The sequence below is a fragment of the Athene noctua genome, chromosome 13, assembly GCF_965140245.1.
Source record: "Athene noctua chromosome 13, bAthNoc1.hap1.1, whole genome shotgun sequence".
Lineage (NCBI taxonomy): Eukaryota > Metazoa > Chordata > Aves > Strigiformes > Strigidae > Athene > Athene noctua.
In genome coordinates this window covers 8,261,907-8,284,289 of record NC_134049.1, presented here as the reverse complement: position 1 = coordinate 8,284,289, position 22,383 = coordinate 8,261,907, and the positions used below count along the sequence as shown (strand labels likewise).

Here is a 22,383-nt window from a genome sequence, read left to right as displayed (position 1 = left end):
TAGAAACATGAACGAACCCCTAATTCAGAATGGAAGAAACGCTCAGAGTTGTCCTCCTGAAAAACAAGCCTGACCCTTTCTATGTACCTGTGAAGTGCACATTAAGCCCTGAAACTTTCTGTGTCTCTCCATCAGGGCCTGCAGCTGGGAACTCAAGAGCTGGAAGAAATGGGAAGCAAGTTTTGCCTTGGTTTGCTCATTCTGCACCTCAAATCCTTGCCCTGCAGCAAGAAGGTGATGGCTCAGGCAGCACTCTTGCTAGATCTGGAGGAGGAGATAACAGACCGGACACAAAGGTCAGTGATAGTAGTATTCAGAGGGTTCTCCTGTGAGACAAGTTGGTGTAGATATGTTTTGGGTTTAAATCTGCGGAAATGGACTTTCGTTATGGCTGAGATTTGCATCTTGGGAACTGGAGTGTATTGAGAGTAATTGGAAATAGATACAGTTGACTCCCAAGGAAACTACTAAAACGGTGGTTCCATGCCCTGCAGCCATCCATGTGGATAAAAAAGGTGAAAGAAAAGAACCTGATTTCTATTTTCCAATGAATTTCTTTTTTCCTATCAAAACTGATTACTGGAGCATAAGGATGGTACTGCCCCAGAAAAATGTATCAGCAGGAAACATTTTTCTGCTCACTGGAGTGTCAGGTGGTGTTTTGTCCACCTCAGATCCTCCATGGAAGGAAGAAGACATTCTCTTAAGAGCTTCAGGGCAAGGGACAAATATTGCAGATTAGAAAAAGACTTTGACATCATGATTTAGAAACTGTAGGCCTAATTCTGCAAGGATACTCCCAGAATTTCTCTCATTCTCACTGAATTGAGTCCTGAAGGCATTTAAATCATAAGTTTGTAACTTTCTGATGCATAGGAAGAAGTGATGATCCCACTGATTATTTAAGAGGTGTCTTTCTAAATTACAAAATTATTTGCTTCTTATATTCAATAGGATGTATTTAAGTGAGGTTGCCCTATTATAATTATATGAGGAATTTAACCTGGATAAGTGTCAGAGTATGGGACTCTTCAGCTTGAATTTGTGATGAAGCAGAAATACATATATTCTTTCTAGGCCACCATCACTTGTTAGTGCTATATGCAAGCGCATATGCTTGCAATAATGTTTTTCCAAGACAAATGGAGAAAGAAAACTTAGTGATGTGATATGATTTGAAGCTCCCCAATGGCTTTGTCATCAAAGAGCTCTCTCAGCTTCATCAATGAAAAGCAAGGTTTTCAGTTGCAGAAACGCTCCCATAATTTATAGCAGGCTTCCAGTGTTCCCCCTGCAGGAATACTTAACCGACATTACCACCACCTGTTCCTCATGCTGAAAACCATTCTTACAAGCTTGTTCGCAGTTTTTAATGTTTATGAGGGACAATGAAAAAAGAGGGCTAAAACGTGGAGACATTCCTTTGGATTAGCTATGCTCCCTTGTACATGTGAACATATAAATGTAGCAATTAAGGTGTACGCTAAACACCATCCATGTTGTGGACGGCCATCCGACAAATCATCGGGACAACTACAGAAGCCTGCCTGGGTGGGTGGTTTTGAGATATAAATCAAACTCTTGCTTTTGAACTGGAGCTAGAAGGGCCTTTGCGTGAAAATAACTTCTCTTATGGGAAGAAAAACATTGAAGCCTGACTAGCCTCAGACACTGAAAAGAAGCCATCTGTTCGCAGTAACTCAGTGAGCATTTCCCCTGATCTTCGCAGTCTTCTGTTACTTCTTCCTTTAGTTGGTTTTATATTAATGGGAATTAATTTCATTTTCCTAATGTTGCTTGGTTGCTGATCAGTACCAAAATAATAGTAAGAAGCTCTCTAATTACAAATATTTTTAAAAAAGTTAACAAAAAAAAAAAAGTCCCCTTACTTTGTAAAACTCCCATATTGTTCCAGATGTGTCCATGGTAGCTGAAAGCAAAGCCTTCTACCTTATCCCTTCAAGTCTGCCCAGCATTAGTGAGTACCTCCATGGCATCCAGGGATGCAATGTCACTGCTGAAAGGCAATGTGACAGTTACTTGTTCATTTTCACTCCACTGAGTATAATTACAAATCTGTGGAATTTTAGTGGCTTAGGTGCAATTTATTAACATTTGCAGACCGGGTAAAGAGCTGAATTGTTTAATCCCACCTAGATGTGTCATATTGCAGGAGCTTGTTGCAGAAGATTGGGGGAAGGGGGAGATGCAGGGACCAAAGGATTTGCTAGCATATTCTTTTTAAAAAATAAATAATTCATGGAAAATGATTGTGCAGTATGTTGATTCTGATACAGAAAATTAATACTTCGCTCCTGGGTTTCTGTGAATCTAGCCAAGAGAATTGCATGATTTGATTTTAGCGGGAATAGGAACTCCTATTGGAACCAATGGAAGAATGCAGAATACAGAGAGCACACTGATGTGGGCAGGAGGGCAGCTATTTCTACACCTTGCTCCCAACTCACAGACTTTGAAAAAAAAATAAAATAAAATTCTCCATCAGAACATTTCTGTGGTAGAAGCTGAGGGGTGTACCACTCAGTCTTATTTTACTCTGTAAAGATTAAGTCTATTCTAGCTCTTTCAGGTAGCACAAGAAGGTCACCAGAACCTTTCAGTTTACTGCTGGTATGTCATTACATCAACGGAAATTATACTCTGTTGCTTCCTAGACTGGACCCATCTTTATGGGTTAAGGAGAATGAAACTTTTGTAGATTAAAACTAGCTCTGTTGTCTTCTGTGGTTATAACAAAAATGTACAGCATCCTCGAATGCTTTCTATACTCTCTGCTTCTGAAAGTGTGAGTAGATGTGAGTGAAAACACACAAATTCTTGTCAAAATCTTTGCCAAAGCAGAGTCAGGCTCAGGGATCCTTCAGGTGCACCACAGGATAAGTCTGAGCAATTACCTTGTGCAATCTTTTTTCTTCTATGCTTTACATTCTGAACAGTGGTGACTTTAAACAGCTTGCAAACTATCCCTATTCCAGAAGTCTGAACTGTCCTGGTTCTGGGAAATGATATTCACAACAGACATTTAGTGGGAAGCAATGGCTCTGACCGTAGTTAATGTTTTCTGGCAGAGGAAAGTGTGTCCCAGACTGTCCTGCTGACATGTCTAGAAGGTGGTACAAATATGGGTGATTCTTATCAGCGGTATTCACCAGTATCAAAAGAAAAGAATTAGTATTGTTCAACCTTGATGAAAATGCAAGTTTTATTTAGATGTTAGGGTTTTGTTTTGCAGAAAGCAAGATGAAATTAAGCTGTGAGCAGTGTGATGCATTGCAGTGCTCACATTAAATAAGTCTATATCAATCTAATGTGTTTTCCAAGTATGAGGTTCTGAATGCCCATCTCTGTAGTACTCTAGGTGACAGGTGAAGGCACGGAACAAGAAGTTAATCCAGCACTGGGTATAGATGACTCCCAGATGAAATGTCTCATTGCAAAGGTACATAGATCAAAGGCTGCAGAGCCAGAGGTCTCTTCTGTTGCGAAAACCCTGTAGTTCATGTCCTGCATTTGTCTCTCTTTGCCCCAGTGTCTGGTGCCTGTGGCTTTGACTTGGCATCTCAGCATCTCCTCCCGACAGCAAACGTTTTCACCTGTCAAGGTTTATAACTGTATGTGTCTTTTAATTTTCCTTTTCAGGCTGACTCTGCTCCGGGTATTTTGCAGCCTTATTCTTTCACCACTGCTGTGAAGGGGATGAAGGAGCAGGCTGGACCCTGCCTGCTTCCGTGGAATAAACTATTTGCTGTGCACTTTATATAGTTCTGTCAGAATCAGTGGTTAGCAAATTGGAGCAAAGTAATAGCTGTCAGGGAAGTGACTGGTCTAATAGAGGCATCCTGTGTGAATGGGGGATTTCTCACATCAGATCAGGTCCATTGTGTTCAGCGTACTGTCTCCAATGAGTCAAAGGTGGAAGAAACCTTTAGCACACCTAACTAAGTACGGTTTGGTACACAGGCAAGACTTTCTTCCCGTCCACAGTCTATCTTTCCCCTAAAGCATGAACTGTAAACAGAGTCATTTACAAGCACGAGCAGCATAGCTGTTGGAGTAAGTTTGCAGCAGAGGCAGAATAACAGAGTCGCAGCATCTGATCAGTGGGGCTGTACCGCTGGTAGGACAATTGTGTATTTCCCCTAAAACCAGGAAATCCTTGAACATTATAAAGTTGGCCTAACAGCACTGTGTCACTGGTCCTCAACATATCTATGTGGCAGTTGTCTCCCAAACATGTGAAAAAGTGGAGAAAATATAAAATGCAGCACACACATAAGATACTTCAGAGCTAGAATGTGTGATGGTGAGGAAGAGGGGTTAAATTGCTCCAGGTATTAGCTAGTCTCTTAATTAGCAACCTGTACTCCTTCCACACTTCATATTCACGATCACACTTGTTCAGGCATTGTCCCCCTCACCTTGCACAAGACCTACTTAGGGACTCTCATTGTTTCTGGCTTTTCTTTTCACAGGTGGTATTTAGGTGTTTTTCTGCACCAAATTAGCCCTTTTTCCACCATCACTGAATAGGGTTGGTCTTATGGACCATTCTGCCAAGGTCAAAGGCCAAATATGTGGAGAATTTTCTGGGCTTTGCAGCTACCTTCAAAAAGCAAAGCAATGTGTCAGGTGCTTATACAGGCACTTTATTCTGCCCTCTCTCAAACTTGGCTTCACAAGCCATTGCCCTGCTATTGCCATGCCCCAGGAAGAATCACTAATTCTGCTTTTCCAGCCTCCTGCCGTGCCTTGTAGTCAATTCTGGCATTCAGAAGCTCTCTGCTGGGAAAATTAAATGCCAGCTTGTACTTCGGACATCATGTTTTTTGATAATATGTTTCATGCCTCATTTGCTGTAAAAGCAATTAGGTTTTAAGTCAACGCTGTCCAGGTAGCTTCACATTTTTCGTGACAAAGAGGATGGGCAGTGACTGTTTGTTCACTTAAAGCAGGTTTGAGAGAGAAAGAAAGAAAGAGCAACCCCTGCTATAGATATCCTCCTCTTCTTCTTCATGGTTTGAACTGATGGCCCATTCCTTCTTTTTCTTTTTCTCTGCCCTCCAGGTTGTGCTAGAAAATGTTTTGCATACACTGCAGCAATTGTAGCCATTTGTTCATGAGATACATCTTATATGTTGAGACAGGCTTTTGCAAAGTCATTATGCATTTTCTGCCGACTCAGATATTATTAATCTCCTGTGTTTCTTCATCATTTCTTACCTTTCTTGAGCAGAGCCAAATCTCTCTCCACCCCAGATGGTAAATATGTCTAGCTCCGTTATTAATCAAAAGCAGAAGTCTTCATCACTGCTCTGGTCCTTTGTCTAGATGTAATCTGTTCATCTTCCATACACTGAGCAGAGTTAGACTGGTCAGCATACGGGTGGAAAATCCAAGAATGACAAGAAGGATTTGCAGATCATTTGAAAATGTGCTTGTTCTTCTATATCACACTGATGCACTATCATGATCCTGAATAGTATTGAACTGTTGGATTTCCCATCTTTTCACTATAATGCACCTTCTCCTGATTATGGCTGTTCAAGCATTTCCACTCATCTTTTAAGCTATGTGGCCAAAATGTGATTCAGATCAAACTAAAGTGAATTTGGGGAGATGAAGCAGACAAAGATGAAAGCTCAAACAACAAAATAATGTAGATGGAGCGAAGTATACTTGCTTCATTTGGGGCATCTTTAGTGCATCTTTGAGTAGCAGAAATGTAGCATTATATTTGTGTGCAGTGATGGGAAATGGTTCCCTCACCTCATGGTTTGGGTGTTCCTATACCTACAGGTGAATGTGGGTGTCATTCCTTGACATCATATTTATTTTGATTATACAAACTGGAAGAAATTTCAGCCTGAAAAGTTTGAGTGCAACAGTGCTCCACTCTGCAAAATATCCCATCACCTCACAGTTAGAGTGTACCAGCAGCCGTGGCATCCAGTCCCCTGAGGCAGACTGAAGAGTTGGACTCTGGGGAGTCCTCTGACATATCAATGAAGATGAAAGTGTGCTTTCATCATTTAGTGAATCTAACCCCATAGAGAAAAAATCAGCAGGAATTATTTGACCATTTTTATTCAGATTTCTAGTTGATTTAAGCTTTATTTTTCTTTAAGTATAGATTTGGTGCATTTTTAACCTTGATCATCTGTAGGCATTAAATATATTGTGGCAGCTTTCAGAAGAGAAGGTTGTTTATTGATTCTGGTTTTTAGCTTAGTCACAGATTTTATTGCTGGTAAAGGAATTTGAAATTTCTACTGCTTTATGATCATCTCTGGATGTGGTATTTCTGTATTTGGAGGCTGGAGAGAAAATTGAGGTGGAAACGCATTTACCTAAGTAAGCCAAACTACTGTGTCACTTTGGTGGTGCCGAACATGGGGCAAAAGGAGTTTCTGATGTATTTCGTATAACACTTGTGAGAGCACAGTCTGACATTAATGCAATGTGACAGGTATGAGAGTAGCTGAAGCTGGACTTTGGCTTTGGAACAGCCTCATGTTGCTGTAACCAGTTAGGGTCAGTTTGGGAAATGCCTTAACTTCTGACTGACTAATAACACTCTCCAGTCATTTTTCACTGATGTTGCAAAAGAAGCAATATCTTCTTGCCCTGGCAGGGTCTGACCTAAAGAATTGCTGCCCCTGCTATTGAGAGGTGAAAAACTTAGATTTCGAGTTTGGATTTATTACAGACTTTAGATTTTATTGCCATTATATGCCTTGATAATCATGTTTTCTAAATAAGAACGTGAACCATCTTCCATCCACCCCTTCATCCTTCTTATCCTGCACTCTTCAGTGTCTCTCCTTTGTTATTGTGAGAATACGAACGCAGTGAATTCTTTGGAGGTTCAGCCAAGCAATACAGCATCTAATGAATATATTTGGTATTCAGAAGGCTTTCATATAGCTGTTCACAGGTGAGCCACTGTAATTCAGCAACTTTTCATTAACACTTTCTGGAGCTGTCCGTATTTTCCTCCTATTGATTTTTATTATTATTATTATGGAATACCTTGGGAGCTGCACAGCTTCTGTTGATTGTTATCAAATGCCAGTCCCAGCTATGCCAGGCTGGGTACAATTATTCATGCTTATTTCAGAGGTAATTAATTTATAATTTAGGAGCTAATAATAGCAATTTAAACAGCAGCAGAAAGGAAGAGGAAAAGAGCAAATGGAAGAAAAAGATCACAGAAGGAACTTCAAGCATGCACAAAAGCACTGCTTGCTATCCTATCTGTCTGAGGTTATTCAAATTACCGTACACGTACAGATCTGACTGGACTACAGATAATGAACTTGTATATATCCAGCAGAACAAATGGGCTCTGCGTTGCCCTTTCTGTGAGGCATATTGCCATAGTACTGTCTGGTATTAGACATTTTCGTATTGATTAGGAGTATCTGTATTTCTCTGGTGCAGTCCTTTTCCCTTAAGATCTAACTTGAAATATGAAAAGCCACTGGGGCCCTTCACATGCTGGGATAGAAAAATAAAGCTGATTGCTATCAGGGGTTCAGAAGTGAGTCCAATTTATGAAGTGTCCCCCAAGGAATGCATTATGAGGGACATATAGTTTCCTCTGAGGTGGCCTTTATATAGACCAGGATAGTGCTGACACTGAAACAGAATAGATGCTTTTTTCTAAGGGCGTACAAATGATGATGTGAGGATCAGTCTGTTTAGACTATTGGTCATCCTGAACGCAGGCAGAGGTAGAATTTCAGACTGAACATGTCATGGGTCTAGTGCTGAAGAGACAGGTTCAGAGGACTACACGTAGCCTTAGATAGACTATATACTTACATAGGCTATATACTGCAGTGGTAACTGAAACACCAGTTGCATTAGATCTGGGCTCTGGCACAACAGCAGGAGGGGACAACTTTGTCAGGGCAACTCTCCTGACGATCTCTGTCCTTTAGTTTCAGCTCTCTGACATTATTAAGAGGATATGACATAACTGTGGTGGGAGTTCTTGCATCTTCAGACTGGCAGGAACCATGGATAAGCAATAAGGCTATTTCAAGGATCTTGGTGATTTAGTGTTTCCTTGAGGAACTTTTCCAAATGGTATTCCCAGAGTCCCAAAAGAACTTGAGACTTGTGAAAACCAGAGAACAGACAAACCTTTCATACCGATACATGCTACAGTACCTTCCTTCAGGCAGGAGAAGCAATGGAATGAATGAGTAGGATGGTAGTTAGGTGAAATGCACTTCCTACCCTTTAGAAGAAAGCACGTTTTTGTGTATTTTGTCTCTGATGAGTTGTTCTCTTTATTGCAATTGTCACTTGAGGTGACCTCTAATTAATCTGTCCACAGCTCCCAACAGAGCCTCTTGAGGAACACGCTCATGTAGGTGAAAATTAGACTGGTTGAGGGTCAAAACAAGCTTTGCTCTCCCGTGTGTTGGAGAGTTAATCATGGGGCATAGATCACAGGAACAAGAGACTTTTTGATCTGGATTATCTGTATCAAACGCTTCACCATGCAGAGTTCTCACCTCTTGGATCCTACATAGGGGCCAGGGTGTCCAAAGCAAACAAAAATGAATGCCAGTGATCTGTGAGACTATATAGAGCAGAATGTCTGCCCACCCATCAGCAGCATCAGAGCCTCAGAGTCCTGCACAGCATTGGTCATGACACTAGTGCATACCTTGCCACCGTATAAAGTAGATTTTTTTATCACAAGTGAAATATAAGACTAGAAGGAGCTGAATCCCCTGTAAAACCACCAGTGGGATCCAATTTTTCACAAAGCCAGAAGTTTGTACCAGTATAAGTTATTCAGACAGTAAGAGCTAAGGAGAGCCAAATGGTTTTGATATAACTGCTCCTAGGCACATCGTGTCCCCATCGCTGCATCCTTTCCCTGCAAAGGGAACATAACAGCAGAGATTTCTGCTTTCGAGGCAAATAGCATATTGCAAGTCCTCTGGTATGGTGCCCAGCCTGTAAATGAGAGTCTGACCAGGCCTCTTGTACTGTGATGACAGCACACAATCTAGGAGCATATCAAAAAACCTAGCAAGATAAATGAGAGACTAAATGGTTAAAGGGATAGAGAAGGCAGAGAAATTAATAATTAAAGCTGTCGAGTTGCAGTAAAAGGAGCGCAGAGCCTAGAAGGAAGGCGGGTGGGCGAGCAAAGTGTCATATTTGGAGGTGAAAGTTGGCACTTGAACAGCATTTTGAAGTACTCCAAAGCCACCTCCACTGACATCTCAGCTGTATTGTATATTCTGTCAGAGGCTCCGGCTGTTCAGTGTATTGTGGCTGTGACTCACACACAGTCACTGCCTCTTGCTGCCACGCTAGATATTGTAGAGAGAGACATGGCAGAGGTATTGTGTGAGACATGAGATAAATATGTGCAGGTTGTTGTTTCAGGGTCCAGCACACACATGTACCACTGTGGATGAGTGCTTATGCATAGAGGTACAAATGTGAAAGCCAGTCCCTGTAGCCTCTGATAATGAATTGTATTCTTTTAGAAACCATATGGATTTATTATGATATATAGGTTAAATATGATGTTGGCAAGAAGAACTTGTGAGAATTAGGCTGGAGCTGAGACTAGAAGGATGTGAGAGGGAAGATCCACATGAAATTAATACTTAGCTTTTTATTTTTTCTCTGTAGAGCAGAAATGTACTCAAGCTTAAAATCCCAGATCTGGTTCCCATGAATGTGGAGAAAGGTCACTTTCAAGTACAAGATGAAGACTCATCCATTTTTGGCCCTGGCCAGTCTGTAGCATTTAGTAATGCATACCAGATTAAGGGATCTTCTCTGGGAGAAGTCCAGGACAGAGCACTGCCACTTTCTCATCACTGACACTGGTGTGAGAGGTGTGGGACTGATTCTGCCCTGGGACAGTGCAGATGGACCTGGAGTGTGGTGGAAGGACTCGGTGTGCACATGGGGGTGGGGGTGTTGGTAGAGAAGTGGGAAAGGATTCTGCCACACATTGGCAGAACTCTGTGGAAAATTGTAACTCTGAAGAATTGGATTGGGATATAATGGACAAAACAGAGAAACCACTCCTGTTTCTTGTGAACTTTCTAAGGAAACATGGCTTCCTTCTGCCCTCGTGTCTGTGGGTAGATGCTGAGGGTTCAGGCAGCTGCTCTCTGGACCATGAGTGAAGTCAATGTGCCAGGGCAAGGGCTGCTGTCAGAGCAGGAAGGAGAGGCAGACTCAGAACAATGTCAGAGGAAAGAAGGAAAAGCATTCCTTTAGCATCTGTTTGGAGATGTTCTCTCTACATCCTCCCCTGCTCCATCTCCCATTCTTACTTCTATTTGTTCCTGTTAAAACTTGTGGTTTTTAAATGGAGGAAAAGTTAATTTCTAGAAAGTCGAATTTCATTTTTAAAGTAACAGTAGCATGCTTCATGGTTGGACTTTCAAATATATCCCTAACCACTTAAAAATACATAATCAGCAGCTTTATCTATGGCACATTATTCACCATTTAAACTATAATGGCTTCCTTTTAAGTGTTAACAGTTACTTACTACCTTAAATCCCTATTTCAACATGAATTAGAGTTTGAGGATTTGGACTTGGAAGGCAGAATAAGCACAGAAGCAGCTGAATGCCAGAAAAAGATTTCGCTATCAGGCCAATATCATCAGAAATTTAGAATAAGGGGAAGAATAGAAAGCATCTGCTCTCTATCTATTTCTCTGTCTAATCTGTTTGTTCTGTCTAGTCTACCCAACAAGATTTTACATCACACTCTGTACTTCAGAATTGTTTCTGAAGATGCCATTTTATAGCATCCTCCAAAAAGAACCAGCATCTCATTAAAAGATAAAAAAGTCCAATGCAAATCAAAGAGAAAGCAAACATCCGTTCCAAATAATAAAGCAGTGTTTCATCTTCTATTGAACTGCAGGGGGCAGCCAAGAATTTGGGTAAAGTATTGCTACCTGGATTTATCTTGTCAGGCTTTCCCTAGTATTAATACTTCTTTTAGCATACAACTTGTGTTTCCATGTATAAGTGAATCCTAAGAAGAGAAGATCCACTGTAGAACATTAATACAGTCGAGTGTCCTTACTGACAGTGCTCAGCATTGGAGATTTCAAAGAGGGATGCAAAAAAATTGCTATGGTGGGCAAGTACAGAATACCCCTGCTCTCTAGGGGAATGCTATTCTATCTTCAGACAGTGATTTATTTATACCTGGAAACAGGAGAAATTGTAGCCTTTCCAAATAATTATAATAGCAATAATCCTATCTAATGAAATGTTCCAGTGCTCTCATTTTCTACATAAGTGCCTAATGCTTTTTGAATCTTACACTGCTCCTGGCTGCACCCTGCTATCTCATGAGTTTTATACATTAGCTGTGTGTTGTGCAGAAAGTATTTCCTTTCATCAGCTGGTCTTTCACCTCTGCAAATGTACCTTTGTCCGCAGCTGTAAGAGAGAATAATTGGGAGTGCCCAAATTGCCAGTTATTTTGTAAGCAACTAAGACCTCTCTTCTCATGCATCTAGTCATGAAAGATGCTCAATATTTTTAGTGTTCCTATGCCTCTAACTACTTCTACCACCTGCTTTGGAACCCTGATTATTTACGTGATATCTTTTAAGATATAGGAAGACAAGAAATCAAGATGGTTTTGCTAGGGGAAGTGTAGCATTTGTTAAAGTAACAGTTTTGTAATATTTTCAGTGTTGTCTATGTGCCTTGCTGTTGAGGTTTTGAAAAATTGGTTTAGGCACTTTGACAATGTCTCTGAGGTGTCTTTGTCCCTTTCAAGGAGGAGCAGATTGGAGACATGAGATGCAGAAGCACAGCTTTTGTTCACTTTTCTCTCTTGGTTTTTAAAATCATACCCACACTCTCACTGTGCAAATGTACAGTTCAGGATCAAAGACTCATCTCTGAGCAGAGAAAGTCTCTGGAGAGCAAGGCCTGAAGGCTAAGCCCACAGTGCTGCTGCTGGCTGTATACTAGTCTATTTGGGAAATCTAGTCATGCATGACCCAGCACCTGGTGATATAGCAAAGTCGGGAGTAGTGTACACCATGTCCTTGCATAACTTCTACTCTTTGTTCTCTTTGCCAGCTCAGATCCCTCTGGTGGTCACAGTCCATCAGGAGTTTATCCTCACCAGTGTCAGGCTCTTCTGTAATGCAACATCTACACATTCCTTACATTTCTCAGAAATTGAATATTCTGGCGTAGGGGCTGGAATTTAGCTGAGAAGGGATAATGGATAGGATCACTTGAGGTCTCTGTCCTTTTCAGAGTATTTTCCCGCCCATCTTATTTCTGGCATTTTCATCCACTTAGAGTGACTCCATATAACCAGCTGTTGGAGAAGAAGCAGTAGAAAGTTGTTTAGTGACATTTCAGAGATTATTTCCCCTGCAGGTATGACGGAAACAGTCATGAAAACAGCATACCTGCTTGCATAGAGATCTCTCCTGCCTTGTGATGCTTTCCAGCCTTTACTGCATCCCTTGAGGGATACTGGATTTGTGTGCTAAGAGGGCTGCTACTAACACAACTTAAACACAACACCTCACAAACAGGGGTGCCCTTGATCCATCATTAAAAATGTCCTTGACACACTGTGGCATCAGAAGGAAGGTTTGTGATGCTAATTGCTGGCAGCACTGTTCCACCATGGATGTTACATAGAAAGCACCAATACATTACATTTTAACTTTGGGAGAAGGGGCTGGTTTGGTGTTTGGTTCTTTTTTTTTCTTACCTTTTTTTTTTTTTTTTTTTTTAATTTTCCCTGAAGGGGTGTATGAGAGCTGTGAGGGTAGGTTTGTGATCCCAGGGAAGTAACCTTTCCCATCCCTGCAGTTTCTTTTCTGTTTGTTTGTTTTTATTTGGACAGCAAATAATGTTTGAGTTTTCTTATGGTGGGGACTCCATTCTAAGGTGTTTTTTTTTTCTAAATGCTGAAAGTGTAATTATTACCTGAATAGGTAGAAGGGGAACAGACCAAATTTCCTTTCTTTTAACAAGAGTGTTGAAGGTGGAGGAAGACAGAGAAATGTGTCAATCCTCCAAACAAGACCTTTTCCTTCCACACGAGGAAAATAATATTGGAAATATGTCAGGGAGCCTCAAAGCTTCACGAGTAGTGAAACCCAGATCACTGCTGTGTCTCCCTCAACAGAGATAAATTTTCTCAGTTTAGGCCTGAGCTTTTCTCTGATCCTTTGCCCACTTACATTCCTGTGCAGTTTGCAGCCTTGTGAGATTGTCCTCTCAGCTAGATCTGTGTCTGATGTAATTGCACAGAAGTTTCAACTGCTTCACATGCTTTGCACCTTCTGAGTGTCCAGCCTACCTCCATCTCCTCTATAGTAGTGGCACAAGTATGCCTGGAGAATTTTCCTACTTGTTCACATCTTCTTGCTTTTCTAGAATTTGCCTGTACTCTGTAATGGTTCAGAAAATGAAGGCATGGAGGCTATATGCCCTTGTTTAGTCCCTGCTGATGGGTCAGAAGTGGAGATTAATAGGATAGGGAATGTGTTTCTACTCTGCAGTCAGTAAAGGAAATTCACTGGAACTAAATTAATCACGAAAAAGACACAAAGAAGAGAATAGATTAGCAGAGAATTAACTCATTAATTAGATTCATACCAAAGTTCAGAACAGGGTTTCCTTCAAGATAACAAGCGAGTTCAAAGATCAGCAAGGGTTGGTCTTGGGGTGACACACTATTTATTTTAGCCCAACATTTGCCTGGTTATTATGGTATATCAAAAAAGCTGCTGGAAGGAATTCAGCAGCGGCAAGTCTAACCACAAAGTGCCCAAGTATAGAAGCTATTATCAGCCCATTCACATCGCTAAGATCTAGTTCATGGTGTTAACAGAAGTGTGGGAGCCCTCTCTATTGTGCCACCTTGCTATATTTAGAACTCGATTGCAAGTCCTTGAATGAATAGCAGCAGCTTGTCGGAGAGTGTTTTTTCCAGCATGAGGATGAGCAGAAACTGCATGCAGATGTATGGTGAAGCGCTAAAGCACTGTCCTCCATGCTGTACTTCTGAGGACCCCCCAGTTCGCCCTCTTTGTTCAAATTCACAGTGGTGGGGTGGGATGGAGGTAAGTTCCTGCCTGTTTCTAAGGAGATGGGGTTTGGCTGCAGTCCCCTCACCATTCTAATGGGACACTCTCTACATGATCCCCTCTTAGGCTGGGCTGTGGCTTGGACCCAGGGTTAATTTCGGATCCACACAGCAGTGTTCTTTTTAAAGCAAGATTTATGCCTTTCTTGTTCATTGCATTTTATCACAAACTTCCTTGCGTTAGAAGTGAAATCTCTCCGTGTTGCCAAGTACGGATACTCTGGTGCAGGAGACAGGCGAAGAGAAGAACTCACTTTGCAGTTACCTGTTAGTCTGTGCTGCAGAAAGGCCCTGCCAGCTCCCCTCAGGCTCTGCATAGGCTTTGGAGTGGGACCTGCTGCTGCCCAGGTGCCAGAAGGTCCCTGTTACGGAGCTGTGTGTTGTAACACATGACAGCTTCAGCACGACGGAGCTGGTGATCGGTGTGTTGAGACAGGTTGTTGTAACGCGTTCTTAATGAACTAACAAACCAGAGCTAAACACTAGATGAAATGAGAGTGAATCCATGTGAGAAAGGCCCCCTGCCTTCTGACTTACCCTTTCCCATCTTCTGGTTTTGCTGCCTCTCAGCATGAATGCAATCAAACTGTACTCGGGAACATCTGAGCTGCCTATTTGCCTCTTAGGACATTCTGGGTAGGGAAGTTTCCACATTGTTTATTTAGAGTTAAGTGTTCTGCTGGGTCTCTTATCACTTTCTGTAAATAACAACTGTCCTCAAAATTCTTCAGGCTGATTACTGAGACTGACAATCTGTGTGTTTTGAGTTGCTGAGCTGTATTAATCCCTAATATACTCTGGTCTGTGGATGGAAAAGCTGATGCATTGAGGATGTCACAAGTGGTAAAAGCCAAAGGACTTACTCTTCTTGGACGTAGTACTTAGGAGATTTATTCACGTCACAACCAAGCAGCACCAGTGCATATTTCTGCTGTGCATAGTGTTAGAGGAGTCTGCCTTTGAATCCAACATGATAGATTTTATAGCACCAATTAATTTCTGGAAAAGACAAGGCACGCTTTATTTTTACACACCTGTAGCTTGTCACGGTAAAGTTTATTCCACTTAATGTTGGAGCTGATGGCAGGGTGGGGAGACACACATACACACACAAAGAAAAACTATACCAAAGTCCTTCAAGCCCACCAGATGGGATTCATCAACTTATTAACCATCTAAAAGTTAAGAATCCGGCCACATCAGTTGTCAAGCTTTCTTTATAGTCACTGAGAGCAATTTTCGCCCCATCTATCTTACACACCTTTCATAGGTTCCACTTTGATTTAGTAGCAGGATAACTAACTAGGGAAACTATCTCATCAGAGGGTGAAGAGAAAAAAAAAAAAAAGAGAAGGCATAATCTATGGCTATAGTCTGTTCTCCTTTCTATTTTAGAGTCTAAGCCTCTTCCTATCAGAGTGTGAAAGCTGGAGATGCATCTTCTCGAGCCCTAGTGAAAGACACCTACTAGCAGCCCTTGCTAAAATGCAGGTGGAAAAATGAAAGGAGATACCAGTTCCATAGATTATATAAAATCTAATCCAGAGCTTATCCTGTGATAATTCAGTCCTGTAAAATCTACACCAGACTGATGAAATATCATCTTGTATTGTAGATGTGACCCAAGGCAATTGAAGACTTTACTGTGCTTTGGATCAGGACACTTAAGAATGCAGAGTACACATCCAGTGAGCAAAACATTTCTTCTTTGTGCTTTTAATACAGCACAATGCTTTGCTGCTTCTTGTGTTTGTTTCCTTCACTCACAACAAAGGAATGTTGCAAGTGACTCCAGAGAAACAAAACCTAGAATAGAAAAGGGATTTAGAGAGAAGAACAGAGATTAGATGAAATTGGAGAGAGAAAGAATTCCCAGCACCATGTTCCCAGCTCAGCCTTCTGAACGGAAGCCCTCCGGTCATGATCTGTTATGATTCACTTGGCAGCTCTGCCCAGAGTGGCCTCTCTCCTTCATCTATACTGCTATAAACTAATACCCAGCGATAAGAGCCTTGCAAAGCCTGGTTGCTGCTGATGCATTGTACACAGCTTTTATTAATCTATTTGTGCCTAACAGCTCATCGATGAAAGCTCATTCTAATTCCCTTCCTTCTGATCTTCTGTGGACTTCTTCTGGGGAGGAATGAGTTTGCAAGAAAGGAGTGACCTGTAATACTCCCTAGGTTTAGCTGTAGCATGAGCAAATTTTATTCAAGCTTCCCTTTAACACTGCACAGTTCAGTCAATGCATGTTGATATAGACTTGCACTTCCTCATCTTCCTGTCTTTTGACCTTACAGTGATTTGCTTTTAAATACTGTTGTCTCCAGCAGTGATTGGTTTTCCTGGTTTGGGTGCCATGTGCATTCTTACCAGCGCATCCCATTTCTGACATGAAACTATTCCTGCTCTGGTTGGTGGAAATTGATGAAAGTCATCCTGCACTGCTCTAGCAGACCTGACCTCTTACAGTCCTGCTGCTCCTTTAGCTCCGCTCTGCCAGTTAGTATGGAAATTATTCCTCCTGTATTATCATTGTGGGGAACAAACGTTTCAATTTTACCTGTATCGTTCCTGATGTGCTAGCCTAATCGTTTCTTAAAGAGCTCTAATGATGGAATTACCAGACGCTCTCCAAATAATCTACTTCAGTTCCTACTATCTTATGTTTTCCAGTTATCTAACTTGAGCCCTGTCCTGCTACAGGTAGTCCTTACCATCTATTTTTTTTCCCTATCCAGTGTAGACATAAAGAACTGATAACTGGCTTTTCAATGTGTTATCTGGACCCTTTTCAGTTGAGCCAAATTCTCCTTGAATTGCTTTGCCCAAACTGGAAGCAGACAACTAGTGGAGATCTTAATAGTGCTAGATCAAGAGAGAACAGATTAATTTATGTCTTGCCAGTTTACATTCTTTATACCCACCCAGTGCTGCATTTACATTTTTGTAACAGAAAGGAACGGGTGGCTCGTATTCAGCTTGTAATCTTCAATAATGCAAATTGGCTTTTTTTCTAGTAGAAATGCTACCTTGTCATTACTCCTCATTTGTGTGTTTGTACCATTGATTATTCCTGTCTAATGGTAGTAATTGTAGTAACTTGTACTTGACCCTATTGAATTGCAACTGTTTTCTTCAGGCTACATCTCTAGTTTGTCAAAATTATTTTGAATTTTAATACAATCTTTGTCTTACTTTGGTTTCATCTGCAAAATCAAATTAACATACTTCTTATTTCATCTAAATCTTTAATGAAAATATTGAATTGTACCAAATCCATGAGTGAGGCCTGCAGAAGCTCATTCAACACATCTATTAATTTTGACAGTGAAAAACTGAGAAGTGCTCTCTGAGTACAGTTTTCTAAACAGTTTATATATTTACTCTGTTGTAGTTCATCTAGACCATTTTGCTTATGTGCTCTGAGAATCTGAAATAGTTTCAAAAACACTTTACTATATGACATCTTGTTCACTGGATATTCCCCTGATACCTTCCCACAGAAGCAAGTTAAATGGGTCATCATAATTTATTCCTAATAGAGCTGTGTTGACTGCTACCAACTTCTTCTCCTAGGTACTTCCAAATTGTTTCTTTGTTCTGAGGAAGTGGAGTTAAGCTGACAGGTCTATCGTTCGCTGTCTTCTCCTTTTTTCTATCTTCAAAAGATAGTTACTACATTGTGTCAGTTATCTAGTTCATCACCAATCCTTCCTAAGTTGTAAAAAAAATAATCATTAACAGCTTTGAGATTGATTGAGTCAGTTCTTTAGAGATGCAGAAAGAATATAGCAGATTCAGCTCATTTGGAAAGATCTAAGCTATGCAACTTCTCCAACATTCCTTTTGTATTCTAGGCCTCCTTTACTTCTTTGTTAATATTTCTTCACAATGTTAATTCATTGCAGTTGACCTTTTTATGAAAATTGATGCAAAATCACTCTTCTCAGCCTTATTGCCAATAGATTTTCATTCTCTGAAAAGTGGACTAACAATTTATGCTGCCTTTTTCTACTAATAAACTTAAGAATGGTATTGTTTTCTGTGTGATTTTTTTGCCAGTCTCATCTCACTTTGTGCCTTCATTTTTCAAGCTTTATTCCTAGCTGTTCATTCTGTACTTTTACACTCATTAGTATTAAGCAATCTATTTTAACTTTTTTCAACTTGCTTTGTACTTTTGCCATACATTTGAAGTCAATTAAGAACATGTGGTATGACCAGGTTGGTCTCTTAACACTTTAGTTATCTTTCTTTGTAATAACGTAGTTTGCATTTTTCATTTTTCTCAAGAACTCCTGTTCTTAAGTCTCTTATAAAAAGAAAATTCTTAAGGATCCCTACCCACCCGTCTCCACTGAGCTCTCTGCCGTGGAAGATTTGCATAAAGCCTTGTCCACTTGATCTTACTCTTTCGCTAAGCTTTGGTGTGGAGCTCTTCCACGGAAGCACCTTCTGTGGTTCTGGAATTTGTGTTGTCTTTCTAGTCTGATGCTGCTTGCAAAGAAAATGTGAATTTCTGCTTTAATGGTAGAGAACTGCATGTCTTGTGCTGGGCTGACAAGGTCTTTAAAAGTGAGAAAATCTCCTAGATATCAGGGTTCATTGCCTCTGAAGGAAATGGAGTTCCTGTTCAGTCAGCTTTGCCTGGAAATCATATGCACAGTCAGGCAAAGTTACAGGATTAATAAAACCACATTATTCCGTTAAAGTATAGCTCAAACATAGATTGCAAATTTTATCACATGCTTGTTGTTACAAAATGACAAGCAAAACCTTTGCTCATTTTATCTAAAGACCTTGGCTTTTTCTCTCATTCTGCAAGTTCTGTTTCCCGCAGTATCTTCATTCTTTGAAGGTATTAACAAGTGGTCTTGTTTGACCGAAGGTATTAAAAGTAGATTGGATGTAGACTCCAGCGTACTGACGCTCCTCTAGTCTGGCTGTGGCTCTATAATAACCCAGAACTGGCCTACTGAATCATCTGATTATACCAGCTGGATGCCTGATGACTGTAAACCCATGAAGATTTACTTTCAGATCTCTTGCTGGGTGCCCTTGGTTTACCTTGTAGAATCTGGGGAAATCCAAGAAGTTCAATAGCCTTGACCTAGTCAGTGTCAGCAAATATATGGTTTTTTTCCTTTTGACTGAAGAGTAGGTGATTCTTTATTTCATTCGTTCTAGCCATTCCCTACCTTGTGCTGGAATGAGGGTTGTCAGCAACCCTGCTAAGCTTTTGATGACAATATCTTAATAGTTCCGTCTTGTAAACATTTAAAGTTTTCCTCATATGATTTTACTGCTGTTCTGCACTGCTCAGAGCCTAAACATGACACACTCAAAAGCAAGTAGCTTTATTGACAGGCCCTCCTGACTGATCTTGCTGGTGATACAGGGTATCAGTATTGTCACAGTGCTCATTTACTTATTGTCTTTAATCATTATGCAAGCACTGCCAGCAAATCTACTTCCCACTCTGATCAGTACTTGAGGAAGCATGTGAGTGCCTTAACATATGAGTCTCTAATTCCCTTGCCTGTCCATTCTAAAAAAGCTGTACACCTTCATATGCATGTGCTACTCATGAATTACCCTCTTCCTTGCCTCATGCTACTCATGAATTATCCTCTTGCTTGCCTTCAGAGACCATTAACCAACTTCTTTCCTATCCAGTAGTTGGCTTGTTCTCAGCAGGCTTCTTTGTCCTAGGAACTGTACATAACTACTGATGCCCCCCTTCACCACTTCTGGTGAAAGTGGGGGTCAAGCCTAAAGGCTGAATGTTTGGTCACTCTGAAGGCTCTGAGATCAGCTGTAGCAAGAAGTTTTCTCAACAGTGATGGGTCAGGGAGTATCCCATGTTCACAAAGCCTGTTTTCTCTCTCCAGTGAAGGCCTCTTAGACTCCCTATAGGAATTCTCTGATTTAGCACATTTCAATCAGGAAGTTTAAACTTTTAAAATTTCTTTTGCAAAGACTATAGGCTTACTGGGATAGAGCAGACAGCATCTCTGTGTGTACATATGGAGGTGGGTGTGTTTAGGTGTGGGAGTGTGCATGCCTCAGTGTTTTGGAGTGTATTATCAATTTTCCCTAGTGTTTATTATCTGAAGATTGAAATCTGTAGCTGCACTCTGTTGGGTCTCTGTCTCCTCTAATTACAGCAACTTCTAGCTCATGCTGATTTATAGCTTGCTGAAAGGTGCATATCCCATAGGATAGAAAGCGTGGTGTGCAATTATATATGGCAGGACAGACACCAATGAAAAATGAAAACCAACCTTATCTGAACGGGGGAAAGCATAGAGGAAGACAGAAGGGAAGGCATGAGCTTAAATAAATAAATAAACAAATGGGAGAATTTGAACTGAAAAGGAAATACACAGTGTGTGGTGGCCATACCTGCGTTCACTTTGCTCCAGGGTCTTCTGGACTAGGACTGTTTATAAGAGGACTTAACGGACAAACTGCTTGCTAAATATCATTCATGCATAGGTTTTGTACTGGATTCCAAATTCCTTAATAAGAACTCTTAAATAAAATCTCACGTTTAATCTTGCAGAGCCCTGAGCAATTCATGATGCTTTTGTATTTCTCGGTTCTTATCAAAGTTTGGGGAGCTAAGCTTGGATCCTTGGTGTTTAACACTATTCACCAACCCTATTTTTGATCCCACCTAGCAGCTGAGTGTCAGCCAAATCCTGAGAGGTGTATAGGATCGTCTGAGCACCTCTAGTTCTCCCAGATTGCCCACGCACAAAGTTGCCTTGATTTCACTCAAGGTATGAACTTAAACATGAGTATGTGCCATGCTAGGTAAGCACAGCTTTATATGGGGCTCAGTTTGGCTTACATCAGTTGAAGTCTTTAGTTAAAGTGGCTATATTTAAAACCATGCAGCTAATTTCTGACATAAACCCCAAAGCTTTTGGCTGTTTCAATTCCAAAATAAAAGACGGACAAGTGTATTTAGGTAGAGTTTTGTGACCCAGGAACTTGTCCTTTCCAGTTGTGGAAAGGACAATTGTTCAGTGGAACTGCACATCACCTGCAGTGGTATAAAGAGCAATAGGAGCTTCCACCATTTCTAAATGCTGTTGTCTACCTGAAGAGATGAAAACAGTTTTGTGATTACAGACTTAGACTGAGGTAGGCATGAGGTGTAAAGGGCTGATCCAGAGCCCACTGAATATAATATGAGTCTTTCTATTGAATTCAGTGAGCTTTGAATCAGACCCCAAGTGCACAGTGTGTGAGTGAATGCAGTCTTGAGCAGGGAAATTTCAATACTTTCATATTTTTTTCATCACATTTGTATCTAATCATGTTTTGTATCTTTATTGGAGCAAAAGGCACTCTGATGTCCTGCCTGCAATCGGGAGAATAATAATTATTTCTGAGATGCAGCCTTTTAGCTGAATGTTAAGAGGGAGAATAAGATAACAGGGGGAAAAAAGGCAAATAATTTTCTTGGGATCTTATTCTTTAGAACTTCAGGAAAGTAGTAGACACGTTTGTAAGTTCAGTGTTTTAAAGCAAAAAAATACCTTAGGAAAGACACAGAGGAGAGAAGAAAAGAAAAAAAGAAGAAAGGAAAAAGAAAATATGATTTTTTTGTATAGATTTATGTTTTCTCTTCCCCATTGCTCTTCCTCTGCTCACAATAAATTTCCTAAGGTCTGATCATTCACTAAGGGATAAGGTTAGATACAAAGTATTATACAAACTTAAAAGTACTCTTCTTAAATTGCAAGGTCTATCATATACTCTGGGAAGACAGTTTGTTTCTTTTCACAGCTGATGAATGAGATCCTCCACCTCGCACACACTCCAAACTAATTTTGAGGCTGAAGTTTTATGTGAATCACAGAGAGCTGCACTGGGGCTTGGGACTGACTGCAGGGATAGAGAGGACTGCAGCTGGGAAGTGAGGCAGGACAGGAGAAAACAGGAGATAATAACAGCTGAAGACTGAGTGCATTAGCAGAGTTATTTGACAGCCCTAGACTAGAATTATGGTATGTGCTCCAGGTTCACACTGGCACATGTTGATTTTGTTTAGGCATCATCCTGTCCCTGAAAGCACAAACAAGGAGTCTGATTCATTCTGAACCCTATGCTATTGTTAGGGCTGTGTCCTAGTGAGGGAACAAATAATAGATCCAATAGTGCTGAGAAACAAGGGCTTGATTGCTGTATTGAATTACTGTGTAT

At 40.7% G+C, this 22,383-nt stretch overlaps 1 protein-coding gene across 1 annotated transcript in view; it reads left to right on the top strand.

Moving 5' to 3' along the window:
• AGBL1 (AGBL carboxypeptidase 1) overlaps positions 1 to 22,383 on the top strand; it is a 268,409-nt gene that overhangs the window by 183,743 nt on the left and 62,283 nt on the right. Inside the window, exon 20 of the mRNA XM_074917492.1 lies at positions 136 to 296. Coding sequence (XP_074773593.1) covers positions 136 to 296 — 161 coding nt within the window. The remainder of the gene's footprint in view (positions 1 to 135; positions 297 to 22,383) is intronic.